The sequence below is a fragment of the Ursus americanus genome, chromosome 11, assembly GCF_024610735.1.
Source record: "Ursus americanus isolate L20-20 chromosome 11, mUrsAme1.1.p, whole genome shotgun sequence".
Lineage (NCBI taxonomy): Eukaryota > Metazoa > Chordata > Mammalia > Carnivora > Ursidae > Ursus > Ursus americanus.
The window spans coordinates 20,097,769-20,116,952 of NC_142137.1; the positions used below are offsets into that span (position 1 = coordinate 20,097,769).

At 34.9% G+C, this 19,184-nt stretch overlaps 1 protein-coding gene across 3 annotated transcripts in view; it reads left to right on the forward strand.

The window, feature by feature from the left end:
• The window catches only part of GRIK2 (glutamate ionotropic receptor kainate type subunit 2), a 642,399-nt gene that overhangs the window by 441,105 nt on the left and 182,110 nt on the right, over positions 1 to 19,184 (forward strand). For all 3 annotated transcript variants that reach the window (XM_045806988.2, XM_087865344.1, XM_045806989.2), the window contains exon 11: positions 1,142 to 1,348. In XM_045806988.2, coding sequence (XP_045662944.1) covers positions 1,142 to 1,348 — 207 coding nt within the window. The remainder of the gene's footprint in view (positions 1 to 1,141; positions 1,349 to 19,184) is intronic.

Genomic DNA, 19,184 nt, shown 5'->3' on the forward strand with positions numbered 1-19,184 from the left:
ATGTTCCACCTGCCCCACAAAAATATGCTACTGGATGGATTCTCTTAGTACTTAATTAAACATACGAATTTTTAACAGGGTTTGTTGTGTAGAGCCTGACACTCTCTCTTCATTCTGACCTTATTCAACTGATTCCCTCACTTCCCGGATGTGACTTCAGTCACGCTGATGGCAGTAGTCCTCTTTCTGGAACACTTCAGTATCATATTGGCCTCAGGGCTTTTACTTGCTGTGTACTTGACCTGAAATGCTCTTCTTTCAGATTTTCAAATGCCTAAGCTCTTTCTCATCTTTTAGGTTCTACTTCATCTCTCATCTCCTCCGTAAGGACTTCCAGGCATATTACTCAATTTTGTCTTGTCCTCTCTTATCTTGAAATTGCTCAGTATCCTATTGCCCTATTTTATGCTTTTATGCCATTTAGCAGCATCAGAAGTTATGTGTTCTATTTGCTTAAGCATTTATTATCGATTTCTTCATCTATATCATGACTTTTGACTCAGAAATTTCTCTTTTCTATCTGGCTCATAGTAGGTGCTCCATTAAATGTTGGATGAATGCGTAACACTTGATAAATGTTTCTTTTTCTAATTCCAAAGTAATTTACTATTTTTTTCCTATAAATACAGTAGTTATAATTTTCATATTTGTTAGGACAAAATGTGGTAATATATGAAAGTCCCTACTCCCATTTTTAGCACATAGTAGGCAATTAGGCAGTGAGTTTTTTTCATTCTTTCATCAATACATCCCACTGAAATAGCACAGCAGATATTGAATAAGTGATATGATTCAAATTGGGATATTGTAATCATGTGAAATTATATGTTATGGATTATGTATTTTATAGCATATATCACATTATATATTATTTCTTACATGTGATATAAGATAAATAGCATCATATTTTTATTATATAGTCATGGTGAAATTATTATAACTAAATATTCTCTTTTGAAGCACATATATTCCCAAAGTAGTCTGCCTTCTTAGGCTTTCACTTTATATTAATTACAATTAGCAGAAAAAATTGACTGTTGTTCTAAATTAATGTGAAATATTCTGTCTTGTAAGGAAAGCTATAATTGTCATAGTTTCATGATTAACTAATCCTTCCTACCTTCATGTTTACTGTTTCCAGGAAGAACCCTATGTCCTGTTTAAGAAATCTGACAAGCCTCTCTACGGGAATGATCGATTTGAGGGCTATTGCATTGACCTGCTGAGAGAGTTATCTACAATCCTTGGCTTTACATATGAAATTAGACTTGTGGAGGATGGGAAATATGGAGCTCAGGATGATGCCAATGGACAATGGAATGGAATGGTCCGTGAACTGATTGATCACGTAAGTCTCTTTTCTCATTATTATCATTACGTCTGGTAGACTGCTTAAAAGATTTACTTAAAAAAAATTTTTTTGATGGTCATGGGTTAATGACAAAGAGCAATAATATATTTCAAGTATGTATTTCCTTAAATAATTCTATTGGAAATATATATTACTTTTGCCCTTAAATACTAAAGAATCTAAGAGGGATTTATAGTTTTATTAGAAAGAGTTGTCTGTTTTAAATTAACTAGTATTTAGTGAATTAATATCTTTAAATATTTAGTCCTAATTTGCAAATTATAATATGGGTGCCCAACAATTCATTTCTTTTTCACTTTTATAATGCTAACTTCATAATTGACAGAAAGAATGAGTAACGCAAACTCTAAATTTCATGATAAAAATTTCCTAGACTAGGATAGGATACTTCTTATCTTTACTTTTTACTTTTTTATTTTTTATACTTCTTATCTTTAGAGGATAGGATAGTTCTTATCTTTAAAATAGAGATGAAAGAAATCTATAAAGTATAGAATATGATACTGAATAAAAATAAAGCAAGTATATTAAGCATATTGAAGCAGGAGGATAGAGATTTTATGTATTTATTTAGTTGAATAAGCCAGGTATTCCTTCTTTGGCATTATTTCATAATTTATAATTTTATAATTAATAATTGTCATTTACAATGAAAGCATTATTTCATTATTTCTCAGTACTGTCAATTAATTCATCACTTTGAAATATGCTCTCATTTTTAAAAAAATAGCATTGCATTTGGTTTTGTGTTTTGGAACATTTAAGTTTATTTTGACATTTTCCATATAATTAAGGTATATAATTATTGCTAAATATTCTACAAAATAACAAAATAAATTTTCCTTTAAAATACAATGTGAACTGTACCCTAAATAAAAGTTCTTACTAATGGAAGTAGCAAATACAGGCAGTTTTTGCAACATTTTGAAAATACTTCATTGCTATTAATTACAAAGTTTATTATCAAGAATAAGGGAACAAGGGAGATCTGAATCTATCTATCTATATATATATGTATGTATGTATGTATATATCTATCTATCATCTATCTATCATCTATCTATCTATATCATCTATCTATCTATCCTCTATCTATCTATCATCTCTATCAATAAGGAGATGTTAGGCTTTGGTTAGAAGCAGAATAATAAGACAAACAATCATTTTTAAAATTTATTTTTCTTTAAATCTTCAACATACTTCTTTTAATGATCTGAAATTTACTCAATAAGGTCCCAAAGTTCTAGACTCGATCAATTATTTCTAAAAAATTCTGCTTAAATGGTCCGTTTACATTTTGACTTTGTAAAATCCATTAAAGATGATGACAATATATATGATTTGGAATCAAATCTAACATCTTAAACTTTATATTCACTTCTATTAATATAGTGGTAACCATCAAAAATTTAATTCAGGCTAGCTTAAGCAAAAACGTTAACTCGTTGGTTGGCACCTTTGAAAAGTCCAGAGGTAGTGTGGCTGGATTTAGGGTATGAACATTTAGTTTTTCTGATATTTTGCCTCCGTTTAGTCTTTGCTTCCTTGTATTTGCTTTGCTCTTGGACACGTGCCTCTCAACAGGTGGCAGTTGCCACCAATAGTTCTACATCGAACATCCAGGTAGAAGTAAAACACCTGGACCCTATAATTTCATCAAGAGACCCCAGATTTGTTTTCATTGGCCTGAGGTAGGTCATAAACTAAATCCTGAACCAATTATCCTATTCGGAAGGAGGTGCTATTCTCACTGGATAGCTTGGGATCATATATATTCATTCAGGAAGCTAGGAATGGGGCCAACGGGTCAACCTCTTTTAAAACCACATAGATTTAGATATGAGGAACTGTGGGTTTTTAAAGGAAAATCAGGATTTGTATACCTGAGGAAAGTAGAAAAGATGCTGCACAGATCAATACAATGGATATCCACTATCAGACCTTTGCATAAGTAGCTTATGTGAAGTTTTTTTTTTTTTTTTTAAGATTTTATTTATTTATTCGACAGAGAGAGACAGCCAGCGAGACAGGGAACACAAGCAGGGGGAGTGGGAGAGGAAGAAGCAGGCTCATAGCGGAAGAGCCTGATGTGGGACTTGATCCCGGAACGCCGGGATCACGCCCTGAGCCGAAGGCAGACGATTAACCGCTCTGCCACCCAGGCGCCCCTTATGTGAAGTTTTTATTTGAGTCAGAACACAGGAGTTTTACATCACCAGTGTCTTTATGTATATATTTGTCATAGGTGCTCAATTAATGGTCTTTTAATTAAGCTTTTGAGATTCAAAATGAATTGAAGGTTTTAGTTTTCTAGAATTTGTTTCTTTTAGATTTCCTATCTATATTTCTTCAAGGAAATTAAAAGTAGAAAATGTAGCTTGGGAAATAATGATTTAGATCTATGGCATAAAAGATGATAGCACACCAAATGAGGGAATTAGTAAGGGGAATATTATCAGTTACTATTTGTTTCTCAAGAAAATTACCTGTGGTATTGAGTTGAGACCACTGATGAGGGCTTCAAGTTACTGAATCATTTTATTCTTCTAGGTGCCAAATCTGTCACTTCACCTTCCATTTTTCCCTTACTAGTATCCCCTTTCTTGGTGCCAAGTGCTGACCTAGCCTTGGTTTTTAATATTTAGCACAAGTCGTATTAAATAGAATGATGATTACAGTCAATATATTTTTCTTTGTACAACCTCAACCCAGTTTGCATATTTTGAATATGCTAATTTCAACACAAAGTAGTAACTTTTACTTATAACTAGATAAATACCCTAAACTTCTTGCTCTCCTTGGATAAGCTTACCCTGTCTCATAGCTTGATTACCATTCTCCTACTGAAATTTCATCATTCTGTATCTTCAGCCCTGAGCCTTAGACCCATATTTTTTTTTTAAGATTTTATTTATTTATTTGACAGATAGAGACAGCCAGCGAGAGAGGAAACACAAGCAGGGGGAGTGGGAGAGGAAGAAGCAGGCTTATAGCGGAGGAGCCTGATGTGGGGCTTGATCCCAGAACGTCAGGATCACGCCCTGAGCCGAAGGCAGACGCTTAACCGCTGTGCCACCCAGGCGCCCCTGAGCCTTAGACCCATATTATCAACCCACCTCTGTTATATTTGTTGCTTAAATGTTTCATAAGCATCTCAAAGGTAGCATATTCCAGACTAAATTTATTATTTCTCTTTTTTGAAACTTTCCTTTCTGAAGAGTTTCCTGTATCAGTACATGTAGTAATGATTTAATAGGTTTCCCAAGCCAAAATTTAGTAGTCATTTTTTTAATAGTCATTTTTTAATTATTTCTCACTCCACTGTGTTTTATTGAGTGTGCTCCTTAAGTAATTTCAAAACCTGCCTACTTATCTCCATCTCAACTGTCATCTGGAGTAATACCCCAATATGAGGTCCTTTCCTTTCTAATCCATTATCTGTGTGTGTGTGTGTGTATGTGTGTGTGTGTGTGTGTATTTCTGAAAGATTTTATTTTATTTTATTTTATTTATAATGATTTTTTATTATATTATGTTAGTCACCATACAGTACATCCCCGGTTTTCGATGTAAGGCTCGATGATTCATTAGTTGTGTATAACACCCAGTGCACCATGCAATACGTGCCCTCCTTACTACCCATCACCGGCCTATCCCATTCCACCACCCCCCTCCCCTCTGAGGCCCTCAGTTTGTTTCTCATAGTCCATAGTTCTGAAAGATTTTATGCAAGAGAAGGGCATGATCGGAGTTTTCTTCTGAAACAGGAAACTCTGATCATGCCCTTCTCTTGCATAAAATCTTTCAGTAGTTTCCATTGTTCAAAGGGTATAGGACCAACTATATATTTATAAACCCTTCCATATTTAGTCATTGTTTATCTGTTAGGGAAATCTTTTTACCCTTCAGATCAATCTTAGATCTTCTCCACCATGCTTTTTATATTGCAAGGTTGTCTTACATGGAGTAAATCAACAGGGCTCCCAGCAAGAGAACCAAGTGAAGGAAGAGAGTGAGGTCAGAATATTTATTTCCCTCCTCACTCCCTGAGATGTTGCCTTGAGCTGGCTGCATCCTCACAAGGGATTCTGTTTCTCATTATGATGCCTACTGTACACAAATCTCTCTCCTGTTCTCGGTTCCAATTTACACCCTACATAGTTTTGTTTCTTCAGATCTTAGGGGTGGTTACAGTTTAGCTGCTATTAGCCTTGGGTTCCTGCACTATCTCTTAAAATTTTCTGACACCAGTGGTCCTTGAAGTGTGTTCCACAGACCTGCAGAATCAGTATCAGTTTCAAACTTGCTAGATATGCAGATTTTCAGGCTTCACGCTGGAACTACTAGATCTAAAACTCTGGGGTGGAGACTGGCATTCTTTCTTTTAACAAACCTCAATGGTGATTCTGATAGTCTCTGAAATTTGAGAATCAGTGTCCTGGTGTCCTACCCTCCACCCAGACTTGTGTAATTAACTAGTTCCTTTGTAAATAAATCCTGCTCAGCTATTATCATTTGAGTGTTCCATCTGTTTTCTACTGAGGCTTTAATTGGCACACCTTTCTATATTTTCATCTATTTTGCCCTCTCCAGCCAAACGCATGTGGACTTTTTCAGTCTTATTCTTTTTTGCATCCAGGCTAATTCTCTGTGCACCCCTCTCCTCAACCTCCACCTCAATCACTTCATCTGAATTACTTCAATTTACCTTCAGAAACACTTCCCCAGTGATGCTTCCCCCCCAACCCCAGAAATCCCACCTGCTATGAGTTTTCACACTACTCTTCTTGCATAACACCTGTCACACTTTAATTACCAGCTTAATGTCTGTCATACTTATTTGTATGTAAGTTATATGGTAGTTATACAATCAGTCAGAACTATTTCAGGTGCAAGTGTCAGAAACATGGCTAAAAATAGCTTACACAGATATACTTTTTTAAAAGCCCCATAATACTAAAAAAGTCCAATGGTGGTTCTCATTTCAAGTGTAGTTGGCTCCAGGATCTTAAAGTATGTCATTAATGACTGACCTCTCTTGCTGCCTTGTTATCTCTTGGCTTTACTCTCCTCTCTGTAGGTTTTATTGTTAAGTACCATCTTTCCATATGGTGACCAAGGTGAACCATGGTGGCTCTAGGCCAATGGTTATCAACCTCGGGGAGGTTTTTTATTTTTTGTTTTTTCCCAAGAGACATTTGGCAATGTTGAAAGACATTTTTTATTGTCTTAAGGAGGTGGAGGAGGTGCTGGTGCTGCCGTCTAAGGGTAGAGGCTAGTGGTGCTAACCTCTAAACAATGTGCAAGATAGCTCCTCACACACACACAAATAATTATTTGGCCCCAGTATCAGTCATGCTGAAGAAAGAAACTCTACTCTGGGCTTATCTGGTTCTTAGACCCCTCCTTTTGAAAGAGATAGAGGTCTTCTTTTGCCAAAGTTTCAGCAAAATCCGTGGTGGGGGTTTGGAGTAGGATGGGAGGGTTATCAATTGGATCAGCTTGAACAAGGTGCTCATTCTCTGAACTAATCTAAAAGGCCAAGACTGGGGATGTGGTAGTTGGAATAGCCAGACCTGCCTCATGTGTCCATACATGAAACTATGGGACAGAGTCAGCCCCATCTAAATTATGCTACTTATTTTTAGATGAATTTGGGTGTAGAGGCAACTAATATTTCTTTTATACGAACTATGTGCCAGTCCATTTTCTAGTTTTTTTAAGTTTTACTAGGTTAAGTAGAAGGGAGAGAGCCATCAAGAGGCTATATTTACATAAGTGTTGTGATAGGGAAATAAAACTAAAAATAAAATTTCTTTCCAACCCAGAAAACCTTTCCGTAAAGGTAGATGCAAAATAAAATAATTTTATTAATGAATAGGCATTAAACCAGAATGAGATGCACACCACAGGCAATTCACTAAGACATTAGAAAGATAGAAAGAAGTCTCACCTTTTTTTTTTATAGCCAAGAAGGCACAACCCATTGCATACATGTTCTCAAGATAAACAATACCTAGTCCTCAAGTAAGAAGTCTTGAAAGCACCATTTATCACATATAGTTCCTCCTAAATTCATTTGGAAACTAGGGTGACCATCTGTGTTAGCTAATTGGTTTTATCTAAAAGAAAAATAAACTTTCTCAAGTCTTTATGAGAAAGGTGGGCTTTAGGCTCCCACCCACCTAAGTTAGGCTCCTCCTCTCCCACAAAAATTTGGAAATAGGGTATTATCTTCCATGGTGATTGCATTTCAAAAAAGATACTTCCCAGATCCTTGGGAAAGGCATTCCTGGATCATAAAGCTGGCAAGAGCCTTAATTAACTTCTAAAGATTTATATATATTTCAAAAAGAAAAAGGACTTAAAAGTTTTCTAAAGTAAGTGTTCTAAGAAAGGAGGGGATTTCTTCCTTTATTTTCAACAGTGAGAATTGAGCCTCCTGTGTTTAATTTGTATGTGCCCTTACAGTTGCAAGTCTTTGTTATTTAGTAACAAAGTTAAGAGGGTTTTAACCACCTTCTCCATTTCTCCTTTTCGTGAAGACCCTCAATGTACAGGGCTTGGTATCTCTCAAACTTATTATGATCTAATGAGAGATGATTCCTTGGTGATGTAACATGAAGATACAAGAAAGATATTAGGAGAACGTGGCTCCCTGAGGCAGTTAGTCCTTAAAAAGTGACAAGCCTTCCCCCTGAAAACAACTTCCTCTTTCATTACCTCCACAGTAAGGCTGCACAACATGGCGTACTGGTAAGTCCCTGTTAAGGCAGATGTGGGTTCAAATCCTAATTTTCTGCTATGTAGTTTTATGCCTTGTGCACATTGCCTTAAACTCTTTGAACCTGAGTGTTCTCAAAACTAAAATAGAGATAATATCATATTCATAATTAGGAAGATATATATAAATTCCCTAATGCAGTGCCTGCCATATAGTAGATAAGCAATACAGACAGATTAAGTACAAAATTTGTGTCTTCTTACTTATTCTTTCTACTATATTGTTAATGAGTATTCTTGTTGAGGACTAAAAAATAAAACATGTAGACACTATCACAGTGTGAAAAATGTATGGATTAGGGTTGCTGTTGATAGTAATTTTGAATTAGAGTCAATAATATTGGCATTAAATTTTAATAGTAAAACTGTTTATTAATTGGAACCTTTGGTCTTCAAATATCTCATTATTTTTCTACCTAAATGATCTATGTCTTGGTGGTTATATATTAGAATTAAACATAGGGAAGAATTAATAGAAAGTCAACTTCAGTGTAAAACTGGTAATAGGCAAGATAAATGGGGGGGGATGATATTTAGGATACCAGCAAAGTAGAGACACCCAATTTAAAAAATTACTATTTAATTACTATTTAATTATATTTAATATATATATTTTTTAAATCAAAGTAATCACTATAGGTAAAATCAAAACATGTTTGGACCTCCTGTATTTATTTTATGGTTTGGTAATGTGTCAAATTTGAATTCTATTAAAACTGAAAGTGAAGAGCTATAATATCCTTGCTTAAATCTTCTAAAATCTCAATCTGGCACTTCTTAAATACATTTTTAAAATAAAAATTACTCAGAAACAAATGATTTGGTAAATTTCAAAAAACAAATGTTAATAGCATATGTCCTACTACAGAGGAAGTAGAGGGGCAATCTAGGCAGTTTCCCCTTTGTATAGGTGACCTGCTTTTTTGGGTCTTCCCATCAGGCTATCTATTGGGTGTTTATGATGATTGGTGCCATGGGCCATTCTATTTTAAATTTATTGGGCAGCTATAAGGTTGATATTTTTTGTGAGCCATCAGACTAATTAAAATCTAAATCAAGACACTATTTCACTTTATTAGTTCACTGCATCTGTGGTCCTCAGTATTATGCTGTATACTTGGTAGTATTCATTTGCTTCAAATATACTGAAAATAATTGGGAGACACAAATAATACAATTGCAGAAAGTGTTCAGCATTAAAAAATATTTATTGAAAGAATGACACATATTCGACAGTGTTCCACAACAAATGTTAAACTCAAGCACCACTCTCCTTAGAGAAAATGCTACATATCTTCTGAAGGCCCCAATGAAAGTTTCTATTCAAGGACCAAGTAAAGAAATACGCAGTAACTTCCTTTCCTTTTGAAATTAAAGCATCATAACTTTTTATACAATATTTTATGAAATATTTTATTTTTATATAATATTTTATGAAATATTTTATAAAGTTTTTCCATCTTAAGCCAAAGTTAGCTATTGAGGTATTCCAGGTGGCAGAGTCTGTGTTGTGTAAATGGGAGTCTCAGTTCTTGGATTCCCCACAAAAGATTTACCTGAGGACCCGCGCTCGAATAAATATAGCCAAGAAGGAAGGTAGCAAGCACAAAGCAGTTTATTAAGGGCAGTACGTAATCAAGATGAGAGAGTGGGCAGGCCTGGAGGTGGCAAGTACACGGGGATGAGGGCAGGGGTTAGGAGTGTCTTTTCTTTTCACGTTTGCATAGGTTAGGGGTCATAGCTGGGGGTGTCTCTGACTGAGGTTGTTTCCAATCATCTAAGAGACTTCTCCTACCTCCTGGTCAGGAGGGGTAGTTTTAGGCCCTACAAGGCTCTTTTCCAAACTGTCATGGCCGTCTTTCCTCCCTGGAGGGAAGGGGTTGAAACCCCAATGTAAAGATATTATAACGAAGCTATAGGTTACCTGGGGACAGAGGTTGAAGAGCAGAACACGTGTTCTGCACCTGTGGCTCTTGGGCAGTCCACCCCAGGGTATTGGAAGCTACTAAGCCAGGAGGTTGAAAGCCACAAAGTGGGAGTATTGTGCCCTCAGGTTTCTAATGTGTAACCTATTTATCACCCCCCCACCCCCGCCCCTTGCCTCCAGCTCATGTCTAACTAACTGCCTACTCTATCAGAGCCTGACTTAGTAGAGAACACAGAAACTTGCTAAAGCAACCATTGTATTAAGCTAGACATAAATTTTACTTGTAGTTTTGGGTTGTGTATTCTTTATGGCTAATAACTCATTTATGGGCTCATGAGACTACTGTTGTGAGTATGTTATTCATAAAGCCAACTAGTGTTATTCATAAGCATGAGGGAAAATACCTAAGCTGCAATAAGCTCACAGCACATATTATTATGGGACTACTTAAAGGAGACAAGGGCAGTTAAAGTACTTCCAAATCTCTGGTGATGTTTGCCTTGGCAGTGGAAAACTTCAGGAAAATTTATACCTGTAAACATCCATACAGAAGTTAATACAGCAATATGCAGTCTCTGTACGTGCAGGTTAAAAATAGGCCAGAGATCACAGACACTCCTTGTTATTTGAAATTCTTTGATTTTTCATCTTTCCAGCAGAATACGCCCCAGCTGGGGGCAAATTTCAGCACACTCTTAAACCAGTGATCGTCTGGGCTTTTTCGGACCTAGTGTCATAATGCAAATAAACTGTGTGAGGGAATATTATGTCCACAAATCCACAGTTACTTCTTACCTGGGCAAATTTAGGAATTTGGATGCTATCTATTTTTTATAATTACAACTAAAAAATGAGAGGTTCTTAAAACCGTGTTCACGGTCCCTTTACCTCATCAGATTTGTGTAAATCAGGGGCGCCTGGGTGGCGCAGTTAGTTGAATGACCAACTCTTGGTTTCTGCTGAGGTCCTGATCTTAGGGATGTGAGTTGGAGCCCCATGTGGGTCTCTGCACTCAGTAGGGAGTCTGCTTGAGTTTCTCTCTCTCTTTCTCTCTCCCTCTGCCCCTCCTCCCTGCATGCTCTCTCTCTCTCATTCTCTCTCAAATAAATAAAAATCTTTAAAAAAAGAATTATATAGATTAAAGTACTAGTCTATTAGAAGTGTATTTTTTTTAAATAACATTTAAAACTTAGATCTTTTAGAGAGGTCAACTTATTTTCCAAAGGTTACAACTTCTCTGTGCTTAAAGAGACTTGTATTTTAATATCATTAACCATTTGTGGGTGGTAAGAGTGTACTGGTCAATAAAAGCTTTTTCTTTTTAATGAGGCTCCTTTTTATAGCTTCAAGTGCTGTTGAAATCTTAAAAACAAACAAACAAAAGCTTGATCATTTGACAGATTTCTTTAAAAAAAAAACAGTGAGACAGGAACTCTGTTTCAGTTTATAAAACAACTATGGCAAAGTGGGAAGTCTATTGGGATCTAATTCACTCTTATTTTTTATTATTCTGAAGAAGACCCGTGATGCTATGGATTTCCAGCTGCATGAATGCTTCCCAGCATGCTGTCTTAGCATTGCAATTGGTATTTAACATTATCAAGCCTTTTATGATTCATAAATGAGCCTAACAGGACCTCGCTATACTTTGCTTTTGCCTCCTGATTGCTCTTTTATTATATTCTAGGGAGGAAATCAAATATTTGTTTTTCAGGGAACTTAAAAAGGCTCCAGGTATTATCACAAGAATGGAAAGGCTAAATCAAAAACAGTTTCAAATAGATGGGAATTGACTTGCACTGTAGCTTTGAATTTTGATAGTATGTTGTCTCAATTTTGCACTCTAGTGGAAGCCTTCTAGTGTTTTCAGTTAAAAACATTGAAGAGTAGTAATATTATGATCACTATATTTTTTAAATTTTAGTAAAAAGAACTAAAAAATAAACATGCAAATTTACTTATAATTCCCCATGACCCAAAAGTGACAACTGCTAACATGTTTCCTTTGTTTCAAGTTTCTCCCTTTTAACGAAAGACATTGCAGACCATGTTGAAGTCCCTTAGTCACCATAAAGTTTTTCAAATTAGTAATCTTCTAAGTCAAGCACGAAAGATCGAATTACATTTCCCTCATCCCTCTCCACATGTAACCGCTATCTTAAATTTGGTATTTTTCTGGTCCATTTTATGTAAATCGCTCAGTAGTACTCTATAATAGGAATATGCCTCCTTTGTTTAGCTAGTCTTCTACTGAGAGACACTCAAGTTGATTCCAGTGTTATGTTAACAAAAACCAATGTTGTTAGGAAGATCCTATCTTGTCTTGTCTCCTAGAGCACCTATGTAAGAGCTTCTCTAAGGGGTGTACTGAGAAAGGAATTGTTCAGAGTTCATATATATTTCCAATTTCATAAGATATTGAAAATATTGTTCTCCAAATTATTTTATTAATTTACATTTCCACCAATAATAGTATAAAGTTTCTGTTCGTCTGCAAAATCACTAACTTCAAGTTCTCACTATCTTAATTTGGTTAATCTGCATGCAAATGAAATCTCATTGCTTTAATTTGCAATTCCCTGACTGTAGCCTCTTTCTCCTCCCCCTACATTTATATATTAGTTTCCCCTCAGAATTTCCCATTTACTTTCTTTGATTTTTATGACTGATACATAGTAATTTGTTATATTTTCTGAATATTAATATGCAAATATTTATCCCAGTTAGGATCTTCTTTTTTAATTTGTTCAAAGTGTGTGTGTGTGTTTTGGTATTAAAGTTTTATTTTTTTTATTTTTATTTTTTTAAAGATTTTATTTATTTATTCGACAGACATAGAGACAGCCAGTGAGAGAGGGAACACAAGCAGGGGGAGTGGGAGAGGAAGAAGCAGGCTCATAGCGGAGGAGCCTGATGTGGGGCTCGATCCCATAACGCCGGGATCACGCCCTGAGCCGAAGGCAGACGCTTAACCGCTGTGCCACCCAGGCGCCCCGGTATTAAAGTTTTAAAGTTTGAGTTTCTCAAATTTATTAGTTTTTCCTTATGGCTTGTGATATTTTTGTGCCTTGTTGGAAAAATTCTTCCTTAACTGGAGCTCATGAAGATATATATATATATATATATATATATATATATATATATATATATATATAGTCTAAGGTTTTTGTCTTTCAAATTTAGCTCTTTTGTCCCCCTGCAATTTGTTCATTAAGTCCACATGGGTTGGACTTCAGCTTAAGTAAAAGTCTCGATTCTTCTGCTCCCTTCATGAAAGATAGACCTAAAATTCTCTAAGCTACAACATATTTGTTAATAATTTTCATTTCTTTGTAAAAAAAAAAATAGTACTTTGGAAAGCAAGTGGTTTTTACTTTTAATGAGAAATCCAGTGACTATTATCTCAGATATTAGAGGCAAGGAATTAGGAAAAGTACATGACATGTTAAAAAGGGCTAATGCATTCTTTCTGACGGAACTTTTTTCTCAAAGCATATTGTAACAGCAAGCTGTCATAGTCAAAATGTGCTGTCAGATAACTCAGAGGCAAAGATGAGAGAGTTAATACAGAAGTAAGCTATCACAGACCAGTATAATTCTGATTTGCACCAAATAAGAGATGATGATTCATTGGAAATTATCCCACAATTGGTACTCAACAACCATTTGTTGAATGCTTATTCTGAGAAAGACACTGTTAACTACAGCATTAACAATATCTCTTAAAAATATTGATTATATTTTTTAAAAAAAGGAAATAAGACATGATAAGTATTATTTTTCTTTTAATATTAGTGTAAAAAGAATTTTTCCTACTATGTGATTGCATAGTAACATTGAGGTTATGTTTAGAAATACTTGGTTTTTTAACTTTTTTTCTTTATCACGTACTCACAATATTTTAAATTTTACTTATTTATTTATTTTTTGAAAGAGAGAGCAAGGTGTGGGAGAGGGGCTGAGAGAGAGAATCTCAAGCAGGCTCCATGCTCAGCACAGAGCCTGACATGGAACTCGATCCCAAAACCCTGAGATCATGACCGAAATCAAGAGTTAGACACTTAACTGACTGAGCCAGCCAGGCACCCCAATAGTCTTAAGATTTTTAAAAGAATTTATTCCCTACTTACAATCTTTTGCTAATTTGTTCTTTAACTGTAATTTATAGCAAAAAAAAACAGAGCTAGGGATTGTTTTATTTTGCTATTATATCATAAATTACTGAATAAATATCTCTCATGGATACTACTTAAGCTCTTCATATGATTCCTGAATTTAAGATACTTTAAAATATCAGTAAAGTAAATGTTTGGACATAAATATTACCAGAAAAATATGGTACAAAAACATAATTTGAAGTGTTAGAGGAAGTACAATGCTAAAGTTGATACTACAGAGACTCCTATAGATGTAGAGAAATTCCTATACACTCCTGTACATTCTACGCATACAAAACAGTATATGGTAAGTCAGTCTCACACTGCCGGGCATTGAAACTTTTCCTTAAGTTTTTCCCTAATCCTTAGGCAAGCCTTCTTAAAAAAGGGGGGTGGGTAGTGCCTGGCTGGCTCAATCGGTAGAGCATACAACTCTGGATCTTGGGATTTTAAGTTTGAGCCCCACGTTGGTTGTAGAGATTACTTAAAAACAAAATCTTTTAGGGGCACCTGGGTGGCACAGTTGGTTAAGCTTCGGTCTCTTGGTTTCTGTTCAGATCATGATCTCAGGTGGTGAGATTGAGCCCTTCCCCCGCTGGGGGGTGGCGCACAAACTGAGCTTGGCGTTTGCTTAAGCCTCTCTCCCTTTGTCCCTCCCCCAGGTGCTTATGTGCACACATGCTCTCTCTCTTTCTAAAATAAATAAATAAATCTTAAAAAAATAATAATAAATTTTTTTGAAAAACTTAGAAAGTAGCTTGTCAAAATCTTCATAAATGAACAGAGGAAATAAAATTGGAATTGGGGAGGGCTTGAGTTGGGAATTTGATAGCTTAAAGTGTTATATAAAAATGAAAGTAGAAATATAAATTAAGGAGAAGGTATTCTGGGAGAAATTACCCACATGAGCAGATCTAAAATCTAAAATTACTTGAGTTCAACAATAGAAAGTTTGCATTTGATTCAGAGAGTGAATTTACAGTGGCACTATTGAAGCAGTGGGCTGGAAAGTTTGTTTATCTGTGGTATGTGGAACATCTGTGTGTTATTAAATAATAAACACTGATTTGCATCTATTATTACCAGAAAAGCAAAATAAATGTAACTGAAAACAGATATAAACAAATGTGGTTTTTCAAACTGACATTTGCTTTAGAACATAAAACAAATCTAAACAGAAACAAAACAAAGTCCTAAACAAAAAATAAAATTTTAAAAAGGGAAACCACAGCATGAATTTTCTCAATAGAATAGATATCATTTCTTTGTTAACTGTGATTGAATTTTCCTATCATATGAAATTAATGTGAGGTTTCTTTTCAAAGTAAATTTGAATAATGGAAAACAAACTTCTAAAATAAGATATTCTTCGTGATGTCCTCTAATGGCTGTATGATTCAGTATTATTAGTTCAGCATTTTTGTACCTAACACAAATTTAGGCACTGAAAATATAAAGGTAAACTTGAATCTTAGGTGAGATAGGCACTTAAATAATTTTTATATACTTCAGGTAATGCAATAATAGAGATATTCCCAAGATATTTTGGGAAAACTGAGGGGTATATATTAATCCTGGCTGGAAGGAAAATGATCAAGAAAGTCATTAAGCTTTAATTCTAAGAAGATGACAGATGCTTTTCCAATATACTATTTTTAGTGTTGCAGTTAATTTAATTTCAGCATGAAGTTTTACCTGAAGGATATTATTTTATATAACATCACACGTAACTGAAGGAGTGAACTATAACTTGATCAGGTTCATTTAAATATATTGAAAAACAATTCAAGATAAACTCTGATCTGACTCAGAAAATTGTTCAAGAAGATTAACATGAAGTAAAAAAAAAAAGGTTTCTGCATCTTTTTTCCAATAGATTCTTTTAATTAATTAAGAACAATGTATTATGAAAGCATTTATTTGATAGCATACATTTACACTAACATTAACCACTGTTTTATGCCGAAATCATGTGTCTTTACCCATGTAATTTCCTGATCATTTCTAAGTACATTTTAAGGTTTCCTGGCCCCCTAAGACATTCAGTTTTGCTAAAGATATAGTCACTGCGCCAGAGTTGTCTTTGCTTTTTTAACATATTTAAATATGATAATATTTCTGATCAGGTTTTGTTTTTTAAGCATTATCCAACTTGGATCATTGGACGATCAAATGTATTATCTGTGGGATTTATTCAAGTACAAATTTATTTACTTGTTTATGTGACAATAATTAACAATATTAGACAATACAAAACTATCATTTATACCGTGTTTTCTTCTCCATGGAAGTGGTAAATTTTGATACCTGATAATGCCCTCAGCTCCCTTTGTTCACTGCAGATTAATTTTTTAGCAACATGTAGATTAAAAAATATTCTCTCTAATGTCACTTTCTGTTTTTCAATGCATACGTCTTCAGGCTTTTCTCCGAGTCAGAATATAAACTCTAGGGGAAACTGCATCTCTAGGACTGAACACTATGGCTAACACATAATAGATACTTAATGAGGGTTTGTTAAATAAATTAACTATTTTTTATCTTGGCCAGTTTGGCTAACTCCACTTACAAAACTACTTATAAATAGGGATATGCCTCAAATGAATTTCCCCAGCCAGCATATTCTAGCTGTTAACACACATGCCTTGTCTCCTGTGTGCGGATGTCAGTGTCTTGACTGAAGCAGAAATGATTTCATGTTCTTCTTGGCGTCTCTCACAATATCCACCCCAGGGTCCCACGCAGGGTAGGGATGGTCAATAAGTGTCTGTAAAATATATAGATGGATATAAATGATCCACCCAGCCTCTTCTACTCTCCACAGTAGGGAAATGCAATAAACTTTACATTATACCTGTAATTCCCCTGAACGATAGCTATATCATTGCAGATTCCTTGAAAAAAGTAAAATCGGTTGAGATTGTTGAACTTACTAGAAGTTTGAATTTTAAAGTAGAGAAATGATTCATACCTATGGAATAAAAGATAAAGACATTCTGAAACACTTACTATTCCTAATGTAGACACATAGGAAAGTTATTTTCAAAGGTTTCTTAAACAGATACTGTCAGATATATCAGACAGTAAACAATGAGATAACAGGAGAACATGAGTTATGGAAAACACTCAGGGTAAGACGCTTAAACAAAGTGACTTTGTCCTTAAATCCCCCAAAATAATAGTACACAAAGGTCAGAAATGTCACAATTATATTTGCGTAAGTCAAATGAGACTTGATTGCATCTGACTCTATTGAAAGAGAGCTTGTCTTCAGGGCAAGAGCAAAAGAGAAACGTGTGTTCTGTAATCAAAGGGTCATCAGTATAAAAGTCACAATTTTAGCATCAGTACCTTAAGAAAACAAGTCGTCTTGGTCATCTGAAATTTTATCTTTTAAACACCTTAATCCAATCTTTTTGGATGCAGACATTTTTAGACTGCGTTACAAATATTTCACTCTTTGAAACTGCAGTGCACTTCTATTCAAATTCCAGTCGAAAACCTCACGTTTGTCTTGATGCTTTCACGATAATTTTATACTTTACATTGCCATCACCCATGAATATGAAATTCCTGTCTACCAAAATTTCTTTGTGATTTTGTGAAATGGCTTGTGATTGAAATGCTGCAAACATTTGCTCTGTAACCATACTCTTTTACCCTCTTACCTCTTTTGTAGGTTCAAATGGGCCCTTGATTCACCCTGTCCCCACTTCCCATCGCCTGGAAAGAGCCATGTGCTTGCTTCCCACTGTATCTCAGCTTATTTCCCTCAGTTTACTACCTAGTATCTTGTATTTATTCCAAACTTCCTCCCATACATTTTACCTGCTTTCCTACACAAACTGTTACACAGACTTGGTAACTTTTGTGTCCGTTTTCAACCAGCATGTAAATAACTGAAAGTTAGTCTTCTAAAAAATGTGTTGATGATAAGCTCATTGATGAGCTGCGCCTGGTGAAATGAGGATAAGAATCAGTTAAATATGTTTAAAACTGGCATTGATGGCTCAGCAGAGCTACCCACACATATTGAGGATTCCGTAGCAGAGATCTCTTGATTCTGGGTCTGGACCATAGTTATGCAAGTCCCCAGTATTTATTGCACAGTTATTCAGTTGTTTTTGAGCTAACTAAACACACAGAACTGATTTTAAATCTGAATATTAGTTTTTACGTGAGTGTACCAGGGACCAGTGCTTTGCAGCGTTCTTACGCCTATTCCATAGACACAAGTAGAAGCCAACTTACAAATCAGCGGACAAAGAGACAAAGGACAAGGCTCAGGTAATCAGATCTCTTGTCCTGTATTCTAGTGATGTCTCTTTCTAATTACTAATGCAGGGCATTGAGAGTCAGAGCACCCTTTCTTGGCGATAAAAATCTAGACGTACTATTTTATCTCTCATTTGGTTAGGCAAACCATCACACATCTGTTTGGATAAAATATCTTATCTCAAGGATGTTACAATACAATTAAGTGAGCTATCATTTTTTAAAGAAACAACTGCTTGTCTGATTAGATTAATAAGGAAGTGGAACACATTTCTAATCTCTTAAAACAGTTTCATTTTTATCATCTAAATTCTCTTCTTTTTTTTTTTTTTTCCTCTTTTCTTGATCCCTTTTGGATTGAATCAGTTTTCTTTGGAACTCAGTCCCTTTTTTCCTCTATGAGTTTGAAGTTACAAACTTATTTTTACTTATTATTTTAGTGGCTATTTTAACAAGGATACTTAATAAGATACCAATTAATCAATACTTTGTCTTTTTCCAAAACATCACAAAGACCTTAGAAAACCAAACTGATCAACCCCCTGCTAGCATCTACTATTATTTTAACTATAACTTGATTTTTATTTAATATTAAAAATACTATTATTTCATATAATTGGTATTTGTTTAGATTGAACACATTTAACACAATGATTTGCTTTACTCTCAT